Raw genomic sequence first — 21,662 nt, 5'->3', positions numbered from 1 at the left:
CGCAACAATCGTTTCGACGTCCGAAGCGTGCGTGTCAATTGACTTTTCCACGCGCGCGCGGCTATCGAATTGTGCCGACTTTTTATGGCCCACCGAGATAGCAACGGGGAGAGAGGGTCGACAGTGCATCGGGCATAAATTTCTCTCAAACTCGGTCAATCGTTGGAAGACGTTGAGTGCATCGCGCGGCGAACGCCCGGCCTGATGCGCCCAGCCGGCACATGCAGCTCGGTAGCTGTCGTAATCTTATCAGTCGGTCGTAACGAGGCTCAAAGCTGTAAAACGTAATGGCCTTCGAGATTAACCGCTTAAGTGATTCTTTAGGGTGAAATGTGTCCGATGTAACTCGAACCAAAGGAATAACCGCGCGCGTCTATCGTTGTTGCGAGAACGACGACACCGCATCCTGGACAATCGGTGTAGGTGTTACGTTGAAGATAGAAGAAAACGATAAAGGACGAAACGGAACGATGGAACAAGGACTGCCCTTGTATCGGTTCACGCTTGCCTTATTCTCGATAAGTGCAATCGAGGCGACTGCAGAACGTGCACTTTCTTTGCAGATGAAATTAGATATTACTTTTACATACGATACTTCTCGTCGAGGATAGAAGCAAATCGATCGACGAACCGAGGACTATTTTTCTATCGCCTTACTGTCCCGATAAGTGTAACCGATGCACCTGGAAAGTGTACACTTCTCTTTGGACGGAGCTAAAATTAGATGCTACTTTTAACACAGTTCCGATACAGCATGGAACGAATTAACCTTGTTATATTAGGGTTAAGTGTACGAGGACTGTGTCACGAGGACGCGCAACGGGTCGTAAAAGACCCGAGGAACGCACCAGAGTTAAAACACGAGTAAGAAATTATACGGATCGTAACGTTATGAAGTACTTTGGGCAATGTGTACAACTAGTGATCCGGTCACGTATAGTTTGCCCGAAAATTCACGGAAATCGTCGATAGCTAGGTTGTTCGAAGTGTCTCGTCGGAAATTTGTGGCAGTTTACTCGAGTTGACACGCGACCAATGGAAGGTGAGCAATGGGAAGAGATGTCGCCGACGCGACGTTAATAAACATGGATTTTTGCCGTCGGTATAACCCATTTAACCATATCCGTGGAGTGTGGGACAGGATCGCGGCGGATACGAACAGCGCTCGAGTCCAACGATGTCGCTTATGGATGACCACCTCCATGGAAATGAAAAACTTGTCTCTTTGCACGCGTCTGACATTGCGATCGCCCGGTGACACGATTGAATTGCCGCGTTTCTCGGTCGGTCCCTCTAACCGGTCCAGTGAGACTTCTCCTCGAACCTTTTTTGCAGTTTTATGCTCTCTGACGACCAGTTGATCAATCCCTCCAGCTTTCAAAAAACCTGAGAAAGCGGAGAGGGATATTTAGGGCTACACGTGTTCAACATGAAATAACGAATTAAATTTGAAACATTATCTACGAACGAACTTCGATAGGTTTGACGCAGTTTCATGTTGTCCAACGATCACGATCAATCTTTCCAGCTTTCTTAACAAAGCTGAGAAAGCTGAGAGGGATATTTAGGGCTACACGTGTTCAACATGAAATAACGAATTAAATTTGAAACATTATCTACGAACGAACTTCAATAGGTTTGACGCAGTTTGATGTTGTCCAACGATCACGATCAATCTTTCCAGCTTTCTTAACAAAGCTGAGAAAGTTGAGAGGGATATTCAGGGTTGTACACGTTCAAAATGAAATAACGAATTAAATTTGAAACTTTATCTACAAACGAACTTCGATAGGTTTGACGCAGTTTGATGTTGTCCGACGATCACGATCAATCTTTCCAGCTTTCCTAACAACACCTGAGAGGGATATTCAGGGCTGTACACGTTCAAAACGGAACAACGAATTAAATTTGAAACTTTATCGATGAACAACCTAGATAAGTTTGATACGATTTGATGCTGTTCGACGAACGATCGATCGATCCTTCCAACTTTCGAAAATACTTAGAAAAAATATTTAAAGCGTTCCAAAGCGCAAGATCTCGCACAAGATCTTCGATACAGACATTCAGAGTCGCTTATATCTTTTTGTTATATTACAACGGTAATGCGACAAAATTCTCATTTTGCATACTTGTTCTTACAAATTTGTTCTCTTTCATTCGTTACAACAGTATTCTATCGTACTAATTCCCTACATTCGAGTTACGAAATTAAACGTCTTCTCGTTATCGCACCTCGAACAGTATCAAAGAATCTTGCATCTTCGTTGCACCAACGATCGATCTAAAAATTGATCTCGTACGGATAATGAAATCGTTTCACGAATTCGGTATTCCGAGCCTCGTTGTCGCGAAGGCAACAACTTCGTTGAAAAGCGAGAGTAACGCGTAAGGAGAGCACCGGAAACTTTTGCACGCCACTGTATCTCAAAGTCTGTATGTTCTCGTGACTTCCGATCGGCCGTTCACCAGTGTCCGTGGCCTATCCAAGGGAGCATTTCGAAACGAAAACGCACAAAAAAATGGCTAGTATGCGTGCGAGCAGATTGACCGAGTAAATCGTTCCACATAGTACGAAGTGCAAGTGTGCGCTTAATCAATCAATTACAGGCAAATAGCCGTTCTACGCGGACGAATCTGTTGCAATCACTCTATTCCCGAGAGCGAACTGTTGGGGAAACGTGTCCAAGTGACACATCGGGCCGACGACGTCTGAAACGTTGCTCCAATTGAATGCATCAGGGCCGGTTCGTTTCATCTAATAAAGCTGCCTCGAGACTAAGTTCTCGCGACTCATCGTTCACGGTTAATCGCTACGACCAAGATTTCCCGACGCTCTTAAGAGTCATGGAGTCGTTTCGTTGTTCTTCGTTTTCGTCAGCAATTTGCGTGGAACGGGGCGTCGACAGTGATTTGTTTCGCTATAATCGTAGATCTACCGTTGGACTCCCACTTTTCCACTGTACGTGGACCAGTGGTGGGGATAGCGTCTCGGTGACCTTGAGCAGCCAACCGATCGCGCACCGATCAGATTCTACGCAGATCTGTGGAAACGTACAATTTAAATTCAGCGTTCAACGGTGGGTGTGAAATTTTCAAATTTAATCGCGCGAGAGATTCTCGGTACGACCACGGTTACAGGAATATCTCTTGGAAGATGTTAAAAATACATTTCTTTGTCGGCCTAGACGCGAGAAGTACGTACCACTTTATTAATAACCAAGTGCTGTTACTTGTTTCGGGTTCTCTTTAACATTCCGTGAATATTAACATTCAGTACGAAGTTTTCGTTTAAGAAAATCTACCAAACACCTTGTTCCCCTGAATATAGTTTCCACATTGTGTAGAAATGCTCACTAATTAATATCGATAACGTATAATTAGTAACGAAAAACACATCCCCGACGAGATGATTTCTGATCATTGATCATTCTACGACAACGAAAGTATTTATTTCGAAACTTCGTTCTGTAAGCTACGCGATGTTAACTATCTTTAAAAATTCAAAGGCTTGCAAGAGATTCGTGGAAAATTTCGTAAGAACTCCCGCCAATCTCGTAAACTCTGCGTCGGATTGGAGACACGTTAAGGGGTGGGCCAAAATTTATGATCGATAGTGTACGAGTCCACCGAGACCTCACAAGTTGTCAGTTGCGTTTAATCCTCGTTTCGCGCATTAACGTATGCATATTCGTCAGACGCGGAGCAATTAATAAGCGCGGACAATGATTTTTACGAACGAGCTCGATTGCATCTTAATGAAGCGTTAAAGAAGGACACACGTGAGAAACGAGGATAAAAGGAGAGGCTGAAGAAGTACACGTACATGGTGGGGGTGGGGCTTCTGGTGGGGGAGAGGGATGGTGGGAGGGGACGGTATAAGCAAAAAGAAGACAGCCATGCATAAACAATGCAAGACACAGTGGACTCTTAATTAGTGGCGTGTCTCGCATCCCAAAAAGCCGTCGTCCGATCTCCGCGGAACGAATCCATTGGTCGGCAGATAAACCGTGGTAGATGCATGGCTACTTTTCGATTACATCGCTTAATTCCACGTTTTCTTCGTCACTTTTTAATTACACGAGGGTCGTCTCCGGTTTTTTTCATCCTTTTCCCGTACATCCGCGCGAACGAAAACGGTATAACCTCAAATATACGATCTAGAGAGGCGGCACGACGATCGCGGATAATTGAACGCTCACTTTTCTGACGTTGCTCTATACCAATTAACATAAACATCGACGATAGGAATTAACGAAACGATCCACGTGAAAACTCGAGGTGTACGCAGTTTTGCTCCATTCGACGATACACTCGGCATTTTTAAATAACATCTCGCGCGTTCCTTCTACACTTGGCACACTACACGTTCCGCGCTTCAACGTCATTATTACGCGTGTTAACTTGCGCGGTGCAAGTACCATTTTTTTTTTCCTTTCTTTCTTCTTTTTCTTGCTCACGTTCACCAGTACGAGAAAAGACTACATAACCTCAAATATACGACTCGAACGGGCGACACCGTGGATACGGATAATTGGACGCTCAATTTCCGACGTACCAATTAACATAAACATCGATAGTTGAATTTAAGAAACGTTAATTAAAAGATCGAATTTATCGAGTCATTTAGCCGTTCGGCGAAAGGTCCAAACTTTCTTACGAAAATCCTCCGTGGTTATTATATTTCTTCTTTTTTTCTCTCCTTTCGTTTATTATCGTTGTTTCTTTCGTCTTTGTCTAAATAATTCTCATCCTCATTTCGCGTACGTTTCTGTGCGAAAATCTCGATCGAGGAGTAACACTGTAATTGAAAAATGTCCTGCGGATTCGAAACTCGTGCGTTGCAAATGGCTACGCTTTTTTCTCTGGTTCGTTTCGTCCTCGTGTGCGTTTCGGGAGATTAGTACGATGCACGATTACGGTCCCGCTGTATTATTATCCAACCGATTCATTATTAGGTAACTGGCGGCGGTGGCGCTCCCGATCGGTTATTTATAAGCTGTTATCGCGTTTAGAAAGTTAAAAGAAGCTACGTGCAACGTGGCTCTCGTGCTTGATAGGTATATACACGCTGGTTACCGTGGCTGGCGGCCGTTATCTCGCGTTTCACGGCGAATGTATAAATTAGAAACTTCGCCGCCGGTGCGAACATAAGAAGCGAATCACTTTTTCTCCGCTCGCGAGACGCAATTGCATACAATTTTGTCAGGTAATCCCCCTCCTCGCCAACCTCGTGGAAACGGCGCGTCAGACGCTGACGCTTATCAACGCCGAGTACTCATTACCGTGATTATCGTATCGTACTTCGCTACGCGTCGACAATTTCAATTTTGTCCCACGTCGACGATGCATCTACTTGCACCGACTGCATAAGATTCGAATGCGTAGACCGAACGACACGTTGGTGTTTTTTTTTCTTTTTTTTTTAGTCGATAAGGAGTTTACAAGTTGCCCGATAAACGTTTCGGGCAAATTCTTCTATTCTAGATTATACAGGGTAAAGGAGCCATTTACTGGTATCTACCCAATTAGTGTCACTCTAAGCTGTTTCACTTGAAATATGAAATGGGAATTATATAATAAGAAATATACCGATAAAAATCCCCATAACAATTCTCAGTGGATGAAGATTTTTAGTAGATAACGATTCCTAGTAGATGACAATCCCTGGTAGACAAAGATCCTCAATGGATGATGATTTCCAGTAGATAATAATCCCTAGCAGGGACAATCTTCGATAGATGACGATCCTCGTTGGATGAGATTGTAGTTTTATAATTATCTCTTCGTATTTTTCTTTTTTTTGCATATCCGTTAATTTCTTCTCCGATCATTGGTGCATTGAAATATTCGCGCGAATCTTCGTTCCAGCGATACCGCGGAGCATTGCCGACCGTTCCCGATATTTTCGATCGCGAGATGTTATCGCGAACGTAAGAGAGAAACTCGTCGAACAAAAGTTGCAGGATGGAAAAGGGATCATCGTATCGGTGATAATGATATCTTTGTAGGTGGAGTCGCCTCCGAGATAGGAAGGGTCATCTCTGTTCTTTCGAACGAAATATTCGATATCTGTCGTGCGTCAGCAGCTGTTAAATACCCTGACCTATGGCACAAAGTGTTCCGAGTCTTTCATTGATCGTTTCTTTTCGTACAATTTACATAATATATCGGGGTCCAATTACGATCGACGAGATAGCGGCCACGTCCAATGTTAATTTATTACAAACGTAGGTATCAACGATACACTGTCCCCGAAGAGTCTCGGTCAACTTTCGCGGTAGCTTATTAATTTTCGTGCCCCGATTAGATAACCCGGACGCTGTAAATCGGTTATTAGTTCGTTTCGTGCAATTCGTGCCACGAACACCGCACGATCTCGATTTCTCGACAGGGGAACGTAACCAGTCTCCTTTTTCTAGGTTTCGCGAATCTACAAGGATCAGTCGATCGGTAATCCTGTGAGCATCTCGGTGATGAAGATCGTGCAAACCGACGAAACATTCGCGACCAGGCACAGCGGAAGAGAGGGAATCGCGGCGGCTGACATGCTGAAGAGATTTTGTCATTGGCAGAAGAACAACAATCCGGACGAACCGTCCCCGGAGCACCACGACGCTGCTCTCCTTTTAACGAGGTGTGTACAACTCGACCAACTTGGAAAAGACCCCCGAGGGTGTGCTCCGAGCGTGGTGGGGCGAGTAGTGGGGGACGAGACCGACCGATGAAACGCGAAGTCACTGTCGAGGGTCTTACAATGTTTAAAAAATAAAGTGAAACTACAGATACGATTGTATCGCTCTAGAATGGGTACTTAAAATATCGTTAATACTTTGTATCGTTCGGATCTTTGGTATCGCCAACTATAGAAATTTCGATATTTAGTATCTACAAAATTGTTCGAGCCAGGAAGTTGATATTTTGCAATGTTAAGTTCTTTAACATCACCGATGCCTGATTATTACTTCGTATGGTAATTATAGCGTGGATAGATCGTTGGATGAAAAAATTGTAACGTAAAAAAGATTCTACTGTAAAAACTTCTAGCGTGAAAAATTCTTCGATGAACAAATGTTAACGCGAAAGATGTTACTGTGACAAAAATTCTGACGTAAAAGGCTATATCAACGGTTCCTCACTCCAGGGTACTTTTCCAAGTTCCAATTTCCACGTTGATTTCGAAATTCAATTTGGAAATTTTTTTTTTTTATCGTTGTCGATGGATTTCAAATGCAAGGAAATATTTTCAGGGGAAATCTCTGCCACAATCCCGACGAAATGCGCTGCGATACTTTGGGCCTGGCCGAATTGGGACGAATGTGCTCACCGGCATCCTCCTGCGCCATAGTTCAGGACAATGGACTGGCTGCCGCGTTCACGATTGCTCACGAGATTGGTCACGTGTGAGTAGAACTACCTTGGGTGGCAAAAGTATTTAAACTGTCGTAAATAAACACCTATTCCGGTCGAGAATTAGTACACATGGTGGTCCAAGCAACTGGTACCAGCTGGACCACTCTATAAATATTACGGGACGCAGGGAACGTTCCGATCTGAACTTCCTTTTTCGTGCATAGGAACGCATATTAAACGATGCTTTCAAATTCTCTGACAATGTAAGCTCCGATTTTTTTTTCCTCGTTACAATACACACACGTGCATGAATTTTCATAAAATTGTAAAAGATAGCCTAGAAAACAACCGTGAATTACTTTTCTTCTCGAATGCTTTACATTGAAAAATCTCTCAACACCGAAATATTAATCGTATTTAAAAAAATATGGGTATTATAATTACAACAGTAAATTTAAAAAAAATAGTATAAGTTTGTTTCTTTGATACTTATTCGTTCAAACTAAGATCGTTCAAGAACGATTGTGCTCTTTGAAAACTTCATCAATTTTATAAACCGTCACGATGGTCAACATAATCGACACGTTCAAAATCACCATCCTTGTATAAATCTAATTTCGAGGCCTCGTTGAAGCTCAGGGACCACCCCATTTGTTAAAACGTCCCCGGATATCGCATTTAACGCGACGTTTTGAAAATACGAAACGACTGAGAGCATCGTATCTTTGGAAATTTCAGATTGAACATGCCGCACGACGACGACACAAAGTGCTCGGGGTTCAGGAACCGCTCCGACCTGCACAACATCATGTCCAGGATGCTAGACGACAACACCTTTCCCTGGGAATGGTCGAAATGTTCCAGGCACTACGTCACCGAGTTCCTCGAGTGAGTCAGCTATTACCTCGACGGACCAATAAACGGGGCACAGTTCTGAAAAGTGTCACGCCGACGAATTGACCCCCTAGCCGTTGCTCCTAACCGCCATTAGACTTCGTCGGTTCTCGTTAGGATTTACTTTTTCTTCATCAGGCTGGTATACCGTTCCACGTGCCACCGGATGATCGTAACTGTACGCTTGGGTCGTTCGTATCGCGTTCAAAAGTTGACGGACACGGCCTAATCGACCGTTGACTCGTACCACGAGTCAAGTTTGTTTAAATCAATTTCGCTTCTATTAGCGTAGGGAGTCTGTTTCGTCTCTCACCGAGTAGCGAACTGCTTTCGGTATTTCGGTGCGTCGAATGCCTGCCTCTGTACCGAGCACGAATCGGGGGAAATCCCACATAAAGAGTTCGTGAAATAGTTTACAGTTTCGGAACTTGTTATTCTTCAGGTTCATGGAGATGGTTACCTTCCGAAACCTGATTCGAAAAATAAACGAAAAGAATGTTTCCTGACCTCCGTCTATCCTTCTCGTTGTACTTTGCTTTCGACATTACCTAAAACTCGTGTATCTCGGTATGGATTCGACTGTAATTCAATTACAGTTCGAATTGGCGTTTAATTGATAAACTTCACCATAGATACGTACAGTATCGTGTAACGTGGTAGCCATGGGTTTCGGATATCCACCGAGGAACCCTGGAATCTATCCCCCGTGGATACTATTTCTAAGCTCGAAAATTTACGAAGAACGTTAAGTGTGTCTTTTTAAAATATTGCAAATTACGTACACTACCGGTGAAAAGTTCGAGTACTTTGTATTAATACGTGAAACACTTTCATTTTTATCAGGAATGTAATATGAAAATTATATATTATAATAGTCGAAATATCTTCTATGGAAATGTTATATATTGGTAAACGTTCTGCATTGTTAAAACAACTACTTTTTTTCTCGATTAGTATTTCACATAATTTGGACATTCTCGAGACTAATTTTTGCAATTCTTCTGCTGGCACGTTTTTCCAAACAAATAAACAAGCGAGGAATATTTACGTTGTAGACGTTTGGTACCGTAAACGATATTGGTTATCAAAAGTTTAGATACTTTAGAAGAGAAGCTATGAATCTTTCTCCTGGCAATAGTAAAATCATACAAACAATGTACATATAAGAATTAAGATATGATGAAATATACAACCTTGCAGTTCAGATTTAAGTACAAAATACACCAAATGCAGTTAATGTACCAACATTTTTGGCCGGTACTGTATATTGTGAAGCAAAATCGAATCGACCCGCTGACGTTACTTTGAGACACCTGTTTCTTTGTCGAAGGCCCTCAGAAACATTCCAAAACTGCACTCGATGGCCCGTGTTCCATACCACCTAGTTATAATCATCGAAAGTTTTTCAATTGACGTTTCGTCGAAACGGTATCCGGCACTGGTCGTGACGTGTGCAAAATCGTGCCAGGTGACGTCAACCTGTCCCCGATGGAAATAGGCGTTCGTTAAACGAATTCGGTCCGATTGGGGGACAAGCGCGGCGGTGGCGCGAGTTTTTCTGCAACGGTAGAAAGAAACTCGACTCGTCGTCGCTTAGGAATCCGGTCCCGCTGGATTCTAAATGACCTGCACGCTCCGCGTCCCATTCGTTTCCGACCAAAAATTTTTCGTCCCCCGATGATACGTACGTGGTCATCGTTCGCGCGTGGGGCCGCCAACCGGAACGATCTTCGAGCAGAAAATTTGTTTCAGAGCCGGCTACGGCAACTGCCTGCTCGACGAGCCTGCGAAAATAATGGAGAAGGAGGACGTGAGCAGACTACCCGGCGAGGATTACTCGGAGAACAAGCAATGCGAGCTCGTCTTTGGACGGGGGTCCAGGATCTGCTCCCACATGGTCAGTGATGGTAAGCCGCCCGTTTTCCTACAAATCGACTAGCCCCCCAACCTCTCTACTAACCGACAAGTTAGTACGCTTTTAACGGACACCGGACACGTTCCAAGAGATTGAACGAACGGTCGTTTCTTTTTTTTTTTTTTGTAAAGTGTAACGTCGAAAGGTTGGACGTGAAGCGTTGCAATTTGCAACGCGTTGAGGATTTTGCTAGAACGAGACCGTTCCTTCGAGAGTGCGAGATCAAAGTCCATTTAACAACGATACAATTGCGAAGTTTTATACCGTCTAAAACGCATATTGCATCACGAATTATTTAAATTACTTACATCTTCGCAAGTATCGTCTACGTTTAAAGTTTCACAAATTGCAAGTCGAACCTGTCCTCTATCGTCCTGCGAAAGCGCTTTGAAATCGAAACGGGACAGATTGGACCCTTCCTTCGCGGGTAACCGTCCCTTTCGCTCGTCCGCGATCGTCGAGGTTGCACTTATATCGCGGTTGCACTTATATCGTGGTTGTACTTATATCGTGTATTGCACTTATATCGCGGTTGCACTTATATCTAGGTTGTACTTATATCGAAGTTGCACTTATATCGTGGTTGCACTTATATCATGGCTGCACTTATATCGATGTTGCACTTATATCGTAGTTGCACTTATATCGCGATTGCACTTATATCGCGGTGGCATTTATATCGATGTTGCACTTATATCGAGGTTGCGCTTATATCGAGGTTCCACCGTTCAGCGTTGACCGATCAACGCGTCGAGGAACGGTGTAGCTGGTCACGTAAACCCGTTACCAACGAACGAAACGGAATAGTCTCATAAATGAGTACACTGCTTAAGAATTGAGATAAACTGAGCGGTTGGTTGGTTATCGGCCAGGCAGTGTGCAGGAGATTGTGGTGCACCGCACCGAAGTGGGATCATTATGATCAGTGTCATACCCAGCACATGCCATGGGCAGACGGAACCGCCTGCGGAGTCGACAAATGGTGTCATCGCGGCGAGTGTGTATCCCGTAGGAATCTCGAGCCGGTGGACGGCCAATGGGGCGAATGGGGACGTTACGGCGAGTGCTCGCGTAGCTGCGGCGGCGGTGTCAAAAAGAAATACCGCGAATGCAACGACCCACTACCGCAAAACGGTGGCAATTATTGCGTCGGGGATCGCGTCAAATACCGCAGCTGCGGGACCAGGGAGTGTCCACCGGGGAGCCCCGATTTCAGGTACGGTTACAGAGAACAACCTAAACAGAACACCCCCGACACGTATCACCCTTAGATCGATCCAACTTATCACCGAAGGAACTGGACTTAGTTCCTTTAGTTACGAAACAGACCTTAAATGTCTACTGTCCGTACACGAGAAGAAGGCTAACGAGTACTACATCCCTGCTCCAGTTGGACTACCTTCCCTATCGGTACACGCTCTGTCACTATTGGTAAGAGCGGCACGGATCGACCAATAGAGACAAAGAGTATACATCTGATAGATCGTAAATTGAAACGGACACGTGAACACTCGTTAACCTTCGTCTCCAGGATGAACAGTGAACGTAACGTCACCTCGAACGACAACATTCCTATTTGCGTACTGTGCACGGCCGATAAGAAGTCCCGCGGTAGGAACAGAGGTCTAATCGGACCGAGTGCGAGGGACACGTCTCTCGTACAGATTTCACATTGTGGCGTATCACCGGACAAAGCTGTCGTTACCGGTTAAGATTGTCGTAGAAGGTACAGAACGATTCTCTCGTCGGTTAATTGAAAAACAGTTTAAACGTTTAAAAACCGTGGCTAGAATCCCATGTTCGAGGATTACGAGTTGTCGTCGATTAAACGATAACGCAACAACCGCGTCCACCGTTCGTCGATGTGTCACTGTTTTTCAAATCCACTGGCGAGAGAGAGAGAGAGAGAGAGAGAGAGTGTCTCAACGTCGAAACGTAAGAAGACCTCACGCGCGGGACTTGTCACGTGACGTGGGCAGTACGTTGCTTCCGAAACGGTCTACTCGAATCTAATCCGTTCCACAGGGAACATCAGTGCTCGCAGTTCGACAACAACAATCTGAACATAAAGAATCTGACCAAGGACGTCAAGTGGCACGCCAAGTACACGAGGAGTAAGTAATCTCGTCGGGGGCAAGGTGTGTCTGGTGAACACACGGTAAAGAACCACCCCCCACCCCATCCCTCGCCCCCACGTGATCGGGCGAACACAATTCCAGCGTCTGGAATTTCCACGAGCGGACCTACCTACCTACCTATTCATTTCCGTTCCTCCTGTTTCAGTATTGCCGCGGGACCGTTGTAAATTGTACTGCCAAGTGGAAAGCAATCAGTATTACATGCTGCGGGACAAGGTGATCGACGGAACACCGTGCGGACCGGACACCTTTCACGTATGCGTGAACGGCCACTGTAAACCAGCGGGATGCGATCACGTTTTGAACTCGACGGCGGAACTCGACACTTGCGGTGTCTGCAGGGGTGACAATTCCACCTGCCAGAGGATCACCGGTTCCTACAATTCCACCCAGTACGGGTACACGAGAGTGACCAAGATCCCAGCGGGGAGCAGCTACATCGACATCAGGCAACACGGTTGGATGGGATCGCACGACGATAGCAATTACCTTGGTACGGGTCTCGTTTACCGATTCATACCGAACGCGACGCACACGGTGTGCACGATTTACATCGCGAATTGTAACTTCGATCGTCCCGTTCGCGATACCACCGCTGTGCGTGTACGTTAACCGATGCAACGGTGCCCGTGAGCCGTGATTCGACGAACAGAGTCGAGCCTCGTTGGAATCGGGGGGAAAAAAGAATCGTCGCTCGAAATTTCTTACGAAACGAGTAACGAGCTCATCGGATTCGAACGAACCGAGTAAATTACAGTACCGTCTCGTTCGAAAACCGGATAACGCTCGTTAACGATACGCAAAACGTGGGTAAAGAATCTTCTCTGTTCGGGTCAGCGAAACACGAACAGTGGGAATGAACTCCTAATCACGAATCCGACGCAACGAATCTGATCGATGAACGAGACGTCGCTGTAGTTTCGGACAGTAAAATTGTTTGTTGCACGTTGCTCCTCGAGGCCCGTAAGCTTTGTGAAAAATTATAGCGATAATTTTATTCAGCTTTGCGACTAGGGGAAGCCGGTGAATACATACTGAACGGCAATTTTATGGTGATGCACCGAAAGGTAATCGCCATCGTGCAGTCCGGCGTCACCATCGAGTACAGCGGACCCGAACCAGTCGTGGAGCGTCTGAACAGTTCCAGACCGATCGGCACCGACTTGATCTTAGAGGTAGATTTTGAACGATTGAATCCTTCTCGAAACGATAATCACGTTAAGGTTGGAACAAGTAACGCGTTTCGTTATTGTTAAATTGTTTCCTAGTTCTGTACAAGTTGAATCGATTCAATAATCGACGATACGGTCTTTCAGGTGTTATCGGTGCGTTACGATTATCCACCTCAGATCACGTACGAATATACGGTGCCTAAAAAGATTTTGAACAGTTACACGTGGATATTGAGCAATTGGTCCGAGTGCAGTCATACTTGCCAAGGCATGAAGTATCGTAAAGCCGAGTGCAGGAGTACCGAGCACAAGGACGTCGATTCCGATGACTATTGTCGCGAGGAAGAAAAACCACGCGAGGAGAGCCAAATCTGTAACAATCACTGTACACTGGAGTAAGTATTTATGCTTTAAGTAAGAATCGCTACAGTTCTTAATTAAAAATTAAGAACGGAAAATGAAACATTCGTATCCACTTTCTCCAGATGGCAAATCACGTCAGTATCCGAGTGTTCCAGTCACTGTGGTCCAGGAACTCGCATGGTCACTTCAAAATGCTTTCAAATTCTTAACTCGAATTATCCGCCTCGTTCTATACAGGCGCGAGCCTGTGCGCATCTTCAGCGGCCCAGTGAAAAAGAAGCTTGCGTCGGTCCCTGCGAAAACGTCCATTGGAATTATGGAGAATGGGGTAGTTGCAGCGTCACATGCGGAGGTGGGGTTCAGTACAGAACTGCTGTTTGCGTACACTCGAATGGAAGACCAGTATCGGAGGACAATTGTGCTAGGCAGGAAAAACATCTGAGAAGAACATGTGGACAAGATGCATGTCCCAAATGGGATTTTGGAAAATGGACTGCTGTAAGTTTTTATAGAAATTATTTTCCAAATATTGATTAATCATTTTTCAAATATTAAAGTTAAACGATTCAGAAATTCCTTTCAAACGTTCCAAGTATTAAATCGATACATTTAGAAGTTAAGAGTAGAACTCTTTCAATGCTTATGTAGCAATGTATTCGTTACAACTGTATTCTCTTAATTTAAATAACTTTTTTAATAATAGTGTTCGGTAACATGTGGTGTGGGCAAACGACTACGACAATACTTGTGCCACATAGACAACCGAATTGTACCGAACAGTCATTGTGGTGACTCACCTACCGGAGTTGTAGAGGTTTGCAATCCTGGACCTTGCGAGCAATGGCAAGCTGGTGATTGGAGCCCGGTATATAATAAAACAATACACTCTTTATAACTTGGTTTAGACTTGTGCTCAAAGTTTATTTTAAAACAAAAATTGTTATATCTAATTATAATTTACTAAACGATTTGAATGTAGTAATATCTGTAACTTATTCTGTCTACAGTGTTCAGTCACTTGTGGTGAAGGTACAAAACAAAGAAAAGTAATTTGCAAAACTTCTGATGGAACAATCAGCAATAAATGTTCCATTTCTGATAAACCAAAGGACATTGCTACTTGTGTGCTCAAGCCCTGCCCAACAGTAGTATGATAATTATTCTTTTCTTCGTATTTTACTTAATTTTTTTTGCTTTCAAAAACAATATTTAACTGTCCACAAAATGTTATTACAGGTCAATGGAACACCAATTAAATATTCTTCCGATCCACCGCACGAAGATCCTTCTCAACAAGATAACGAAGTTGGTGATATTACATTCCGTTCTGGATATCAATGGCAAGTTGGATCATACAAGGAGGTTGGTATAGTTGTCACTATAGTAGTAACTATAGTAACGTAAAGTTTTCTTAATTTAAATACAGTACAAATTCCACTACTCTAACTAAATGTTATTGTTAATAAATAATTATTTTGATTCTTAAGGAATTAAAAAATTATAAAATTATGTATAATTTTTGTTCCAGTGCTCTAAACCATGTATTGGAGGCTACATGTACACAGTGGTACAATGTGTTTCCATTGAAACAGGAACCATTGCCCCTGATGACTATTGTGACAGGAAAAATAAACCATCCACTATGATTCCTTGCAATCGTCACAAATGTCCAATGTGGAATACCGGTGATTGGAGTCAGGTTAGATATATAAAATATTTTACAACAGCATAGAATTACTTAGCAGATTTCAAACATCAAATATTTTACAAAAGAAGAAAGTTCATGTATAACACATTTACACAATACTGTACCAGTAAAATCAATTCAATACAGCATATTTATTAATTTAGTGTGATGTCGAATGTGATACGGGATTTCAACATCGACAAGTACGTTGTCAGAGTCCACACGGTGAAATTTTACCGGACGAAAGCTGCCATGACAGTGAAAAACCGGAAGTGGTGAAGATGTGCCGGAAAAATGCGTGCGTGACTAGCCACACGAACAAAAAGAATCGGTTAGAAACGAACATTTTTCGAAAATGGAAAGTCTCTAACTGGACTTCCGTAAGTATTATTTTCGTGTACAATATTTTTCGCTGTATTAATGCTTATTTATATTTAAGTAAGTTAATCGTAACTGATTACCTTATAATACAAAATTCGTATAATTATCATCGGCAACTAAAAAGTCTTTGTCAAATCAAAGTATTATATAAACTTATTTTACCTATTGTCTTTATGTCAGGTAGAATGGTTAATAATATAATTGAGTTATTATATATTTATATTTTTATTACATAAAAGTGCTTTTTCTAATGTTACCTAACATGAAAATATGTACTTTTACACTTTGCAACACTATGACAAAAGTTGCCGCCATTTTTAAAAAATAATGTTTGTATATTTTATACGTAAATTATGTTATGAAAGGATCTACAAAGGTAATGTAATCAAATATTTTTTTTAATTTCATGTTACTAAGTTCTCAATGTTGTGAATTTTAATCTCACCGTTGTTGAAAGCTGTTTTACATTATGCATTAAACAGCATGTAAATAGTTTACTTCATGAAAATGTTAAACGTTTTTCGTTGTTCTGTGTAAACATTTAGGCTTTCTTGTAATTTTAACATTAATTCAACATATAACAGTAAAAATGGAAAGGTAAGAACAAGATAGTACAAACTATAACTTTGAACAGTAAGTATGTAATACGAACATTAATTTTAAATACAAAAAGTATTTATTCGTACATGAAACTGGTAATAAACAATGGTAGTTCACAAATAATCTACAAAAATTTATAGTGGATGAGTAGAAAAAAAGTACTTGCTATCATTGTGGAAGTCAAGGGAAGATCAAAAGTTACCATCTGTCGCAGTTTGGTCGAAAAAGAATGTTTTACAGTGCTCAAAATCGTGCGGTAGCGGACTGCAGAGACGAAGAGTGGAGTGCACAATGAGGAGAGGAAACCATGGGCCAGAAGTGACAGTTAAGGATGAGCAGTGCTCGAGGCTTGGTCTGGCCAAGCCAAGATCGCAGAGGCCCTGCCGACGCATTGCCTGTGACTATATTTGGCAGGAAGGCGCTTGGTCTGAGGTACCTTCATACCTCGCCACTATGATCTATTGATCACATTTTATATCATCGCCTGCCTCTTGTTTATTTTGATGCAATTTCCACCTGAAATGTCTTGGTTGGATTGTATCATCGAGCTTATTGGTGGATGAGTTTTTGATTCTAGATCGTCACTAAATGAAAGGACACTGGTGTGTAATAAAATAAATAGAATATGCAATTTATAGTAAAAGTTCTGGTACACAATTTAGTAGCACATGTATTTTTTAAATATTATCACTAAGTACTACATTTTTTATTATACATTAACCCTAAATAGACTTCTAAAATTTCAATTAAACTTGCATACTTTCAAATTATATGTAACTTCTTTCATTTTCTGTAATTGTTAACTGTCTAATTATCTTACAATTATTATACTGAAAATTGTATCAAGAAATGCAACAAGATTATCAAATAGTTGCAAACATTATTAACAGTAATTACTGTTCTGCAATATAGTGATATAACAACACATTTTTAAAGTAAATTTATTTTATAACATCTGGGCAATTATTAGAGTAAAGTTAATAGTTTCAAGTATTACAAAATTAACAAAGAATTAGCATCAACGTTCTTTAAAATGGCAGTATTATTATTTACAATTGTTTCACAGATATTATAAAACCAACAAATTTTAATTCAATTAAACTGAAATACACATAATCCTAAGAGTCATTCAACAGAAGTCATTCTAGGGTTAATCAGCTACATTAGTGAGATGTATGTTTGAATTGAAATTTAATTTAAAAATATATTTTACTGGAGATATTTAAGTGTTTCTTTTGGAATTCATCCATAAGCTTGATTTTGTATGCTCAACTTAGGATTTGTTTGAAAACAATTTCATTAGAAATTTGTATTCCATTCTGTGGTTTGAGGGATAGTATACAAAATGATCAAAGTTAGTTGAAACTACTAATTACATAAATATTTTATATGACAATTTTTTATTTCTTTTTTTTTTCATAAAAGCTAATAAGCTTTTAATTATAATTTTCTTTATAATTTATACAAAATCATTGTTAATTTCATATTACATAGAAGCTCCGCAATGTCCTTTATGTCTATATCATTACACCAACTTTGATCGTCAAATAGTTTTGGTATGTTTTCAATATGGTAGAGTAATTAATTCATATATATAATAACCCAAATTCCATTTTATCTTAACATGTGTTTAATAATATCAGTATTCTTCAAACATTCCTTTTTGTTATGACAGTTTTTAATTTTGAATATATTTAAATAATAGATATATAGAAATTTTACAAGAGATTAGAATGTGATATACTCAGAGAAGTTTGTATTTCATCAAATTATGTATGACGAAAAAATGTATATTGATAATTCATTCTATTAACACTATTAACTTTATGTGAATTCAATCAATTTACTTATGTACTACACTTTTTGAATGGGTATATAACTTGAATGATTTTCTTCATGCAATAGTTCCTATTGTATAGCATGTGGAAGTCATCAATGTGCATAGCATGAAAAATTGATGCCATTATTTTTATATTAATACATTTTACAAAAGTACTCATAAAACCTCATTATTCCACAAAAATGTTTATTATAATCTTTCAATAAATCACAACAGTATCTATATTGTTAAATAATTACTATATTTCAATCCTTATGACCAATCTTGTTACAATAGAAAGTGGAATACTTTACTCATCACAGTTTAACACTATTTTTACTTTAGCCATTTGTACATTTGATAAATTGTGTTAACAATATGTGGACAAAACATTTTAATTAGTATTTAAGGAGGATTGAATTGTTTAAAATGATTTTACTGATGTAATTCCATCATATTTATCTACTTGTATAGTAGAAATGCATTTGTTCTACTTATAATAAAAGTCAATAGTTCATTTTATAATTATCTACATTGTTAATTACAAACAATACGATTTAAACAAGAAATAAGAAAATTAAGTAGTTTAAAGGCAAAATAATTTGATCACTGATAGTGTTAATCATTTACATGTTCTAAACACTCAAATTTTCTGATGCAATGTTATATTTTGTATGTTATATGTTATTGTTGCAGCTTCCATAGGATTATATTTTACTGTCATTTATGAACATACACTTTATTTATTCATGAACAGTGCATGGGCATGAATTTATTGTTACGCTTTTTGCACGCCACAAAATGTTTATCAATGAATCATGTACATTTTACTAAACAATATATGCGTGCTAACAGATTTGTTTCAAAAAGAGTGAAGTTATTTCTTGTATTACTCACTGCATATTTAAGTTGTCATGTATTATTATACAAATTTTTACTAGATTTTGCCAAAAGAATTTTGGTATACAATCTTTTCTTTTAAAAAAAAATAAACAAAATAAAGTAAAAGTATACCAGCTTGTTGGTTACTTTTGTATCATTAGATTACTTGATAAGAATTACAATAAAAAACAACCAATTTTGTTTGAAGTGTTCAGCAGAATGTGGCCAAGGAATCCAACACCGAACAGTGACCTGTCATCGCACCAATCGTTATGGATTGATTAATCCAACACCCAGTAACAACTGTCTATTAGATCAAAAACCAGCCACTGAACAAATTTGCAAATTGCGAGAGTGTGATGATAAATATTATTGGACTCCTGGCCCATGGAGTAAAGTAAGTTTAATTTAATGTGTGAAAACAGTTAGAGCATTAAAAATATGCAATACAATTGGTCAAATTAGATTAAATATTAAAATGTTAAATATTGTCATCTAATTGACTAGTATGAACTAGAAACTTGATTATCTTCTATATTTATAAGTTCCTGGAATATTAGATAACTAAAATTAATCTAAATTTCAGTGCAGTCACACGTGTGGTAAGAAGGGTCGTCAAATACGAAAGGTGTTTTGCCATGATAGATCTGGTAAGAAAACAGATCGTGTCAATTGCCCTAGCGCTTTCAGGCCATCACGAAAACAAAAGTGCAACCAAAGAAAATGTTATCCAGTGTCTTGCCTTGAAGCTAAAAAGTACTTTAAGACCACTAGAGATAGCGAGTACATTTTAATTGTGGGTGGAAGAAGCATGTCAATTTATTGTCATGGAATGTCAACTTATGAACCAAAGGAGTATTTGACTTTACCAGCTGGGTATCGAGAAAATTACGCAGAAATATATGATAAGAGGTTAGTATTAAACGCATTTAGTATAAAAAAATCAGAAGTTATTGATTATATTTCACTATTCTTATTACTTTATTATTGTCAAGTTTATTTATATTGTTCAATTTTTCACTTTACATATAGTACACTAGTATTATTGGCTTAAATTGTTCGTGATAATTTTATAAAAAAACATAAGCATTAAAAGGACTAATCAAGTCCTATATCTCTATACATAAAGTTCTACATTCGTTCATATATTTTAGATTAATAAACCCTCAAACTTGTCCATACAATGGACAAAGAAATGATAGTTGTAATTGTGCTACTGATGGTGGAACCATTTCTGGTAAAACAACCTTCAGAAGAGTACGACTTGATCCTGTTAAGCTTTCTATTTTAGGTAACATGCTACTTGTATAAACTATCAACCTATCTTAAGGTAAAATGTAAGTTTGTTATATATATTACAAGATATATTATACTTTCAGAGAATGATTACACGTTCTCATGGACAAAAGGTGCAAATCGTGTCAAATATGGTATGGCTGGTGATTGCTATAGTCGTGCCTATTGTCCTCAAGGTCGTTTTAGCATTAACTTAAGTGGAACTCAACTAAAATTATCATCAGATGTTACATGGACAGGAACACTTGGTGCATCAATTGAAATTGATAATATAGTAAGTCAAACATATAGTTGGTGTTAAACAGTACAACATTTATTTGTTTAAATATTTGACTATGAAAATAAATATGAATGAAGCTTGTAACACATTTTGACATTTTTCAGTGCATTATTTTAAATAGTATTTAGAAAAACATAATATTTAAAATTTGGGTACTAATATAATATTTAAATCTAACAATCTTATTAATATTGTCATAATGAAACATAAAAATTATTTTTTTTAGCCTTTATGCAACTGTTCTTTTCATTATACAATGTTCTTCAATTGTGCCCTTAGAGCAATCAACATGTAACTGGAAAATGTGGAGGTTATTGTGGCTTTTGTAATCCGAAAATTGGATTGAAACTAGATGTTCTACCACCCTAGTCCATAATATATGGAGCTTAATAATCTTTAGATGTCTGTGGAGTACAGGTATGTACAATAAATATTTATACTTGCTTTTATTGATTACTGTGTTGCTGCAATAGTTGAAGAGAAATTAATACTCTTTTTTTATTTCCAAACTTGAACTAAATAAGCAACAATGACTTGTGTTTCAAAATTCAATGATTTATTTATATTAAAAATAGGAATGCATATAGAACACAATTTCTTTTACTATTTCTTCCATTCATGAGAGTAAAATCATTAAGCCTATTAAACTAGACTTTTAAACTTAATTTCTGAAATTTTCAAAGAAAAAAAAGCTACTATTTATAATTAGTAAACTCTAAAGAATAACCTATCAATTTTCTAGGTACCCATTACACTTCAAATGGCCAGTTTCACGAATGATATGTGAAACTATTCTCCAACATGGAACAATTCCAAGGGAATAAATAGTCAAATATTAACAATGAAGAGATATCCTCTGTGAAGAAATTCAGTGAAACTGGA

At 39.6% G+C, this 21,662-nt stretch overlaps 1 protein-coding gene across 3 annotated transcripts in view; it reads left to right on the top strand.

The window, feature by feature from the left end:
- The window catches only part of LOC143148994 (A disintegrin and metalloproteinase with thrombospondin motifs 15), a 159,339-nt gene extending 137,677 nt beyond the window's left edge, over nucleotides 1-21,662 (top strand). For 2 of the 3 annotated variants that reach the window (XM_076315888.1, XM_076315887.1), the window contains 22 exons: nucleotides 6,423-6,637; nucleotides 7,251-7,403; nucleotides 8,092-8,241; nucleotides 10,000-10,154; nucleotides 11,039-11,378; nucleotides 12,188-12,276; nucleotides 12,446-12,793; nucleotides 13,303-13,475; nucleotides 13,617-13,867; nucleotides 13,958-14,333; nucleotides 14,539-14,700; nucleotides 14,843-14,983; nucleotides 15,072-15,197; nucleotides 15,364-15,534; nucleotides 15,687-15,902; nucleotides 16,744-16,935; nucleotides 19,413-19,601; nucleotides 19,791-20,116; nucleotides 20,359-20,495; nucleotides 20,584-20,774; nucleotides 21,060-21,197; nucleotides 21,523-21,662. In XM_076315888.1, the coding sequence (XP_076172003.1) occupies nucleotides 6,423-6,637; nucleotides 7,251-7,403; nucleotides 8,092-8,241; nucleotides 10,000-10,154; nucleotides 11,039-11,378; nucleotides 12,188-12,276; nucleotides 12,446-12,793; nucleotides 13,303-13,475; nucleotides 13,617-13,867; nucleotides 13,958-14,333; nucleotides 14,539-14,700; nucleotides 14,843-14,983; nucleotides 15,072-15,197; nucleotides 15,364-15,534; nucleotides 15,687-15,902; nucleotides 16,744-16,935; nucleotides 19,413-19,601; nucleotides 19,791-20,116; nucleotides 20,359-20,495; nucleotides 20,584-20,774; nucleotides 21,060-21,149 (4,191 nt within the window). In that variant the 3' untranslated portion in view covers nucleotides 21,150-21,197; nucleotides 21,523-21,662. The remainder of the gene's footprint in view (nucleotides 1-6,422; nucleotides 6,638-7,250; nucleotides 7,404-8,091; nucleotides 8,242-9,999; nucleotides 10,155-11,038; nucleotides 11,379-12,187; nucleotides 12,277-12,445; nucleotides 12,794-13,302; nucleotides 13,476-13,616; nucleotides 13,868-13,957; nucleotides 14,334-14,538; nucleotides 14,701-14,842; nucleotides 14,984-15,071; nucleotides 15,198-15,363; nucleotides 15,535-15,686; nucleotides 15,903-16,743; nucleotides 16,936-19,412; nucleotides 19,602-19,790; nucleotides 20,117-20,358; nucleotides 20,496-20,583; nucleotides 20,775-21,059; nucleotides 21,198-21,522) is intronic. The other variant, XM_076315890.1, reaches the window with a different exon arrangement.

This window comes from Ptiloglossa arizonensis, chromosome 7 (assembly GCF_051014685.1).
Source record: "Ptiloglossa arizonensis isolate GNS036 chromosome 7, iyPtiAriz1_principal, whole genome shotgun sequence".
NCBI classification, from domain to species: domain Eukaryota; kingdom Metazoa; phylum Arthropoda; class Insecta; order Hymenoptera; family Colletidae; genus Ptiloglossa; species Ptiloglossa arizonensis.
The sequence above is the reverse complement of the archived record's forward strand: the minus strand, read 5'-3'. Positions and strand labels throughout refer to the sequence as shown.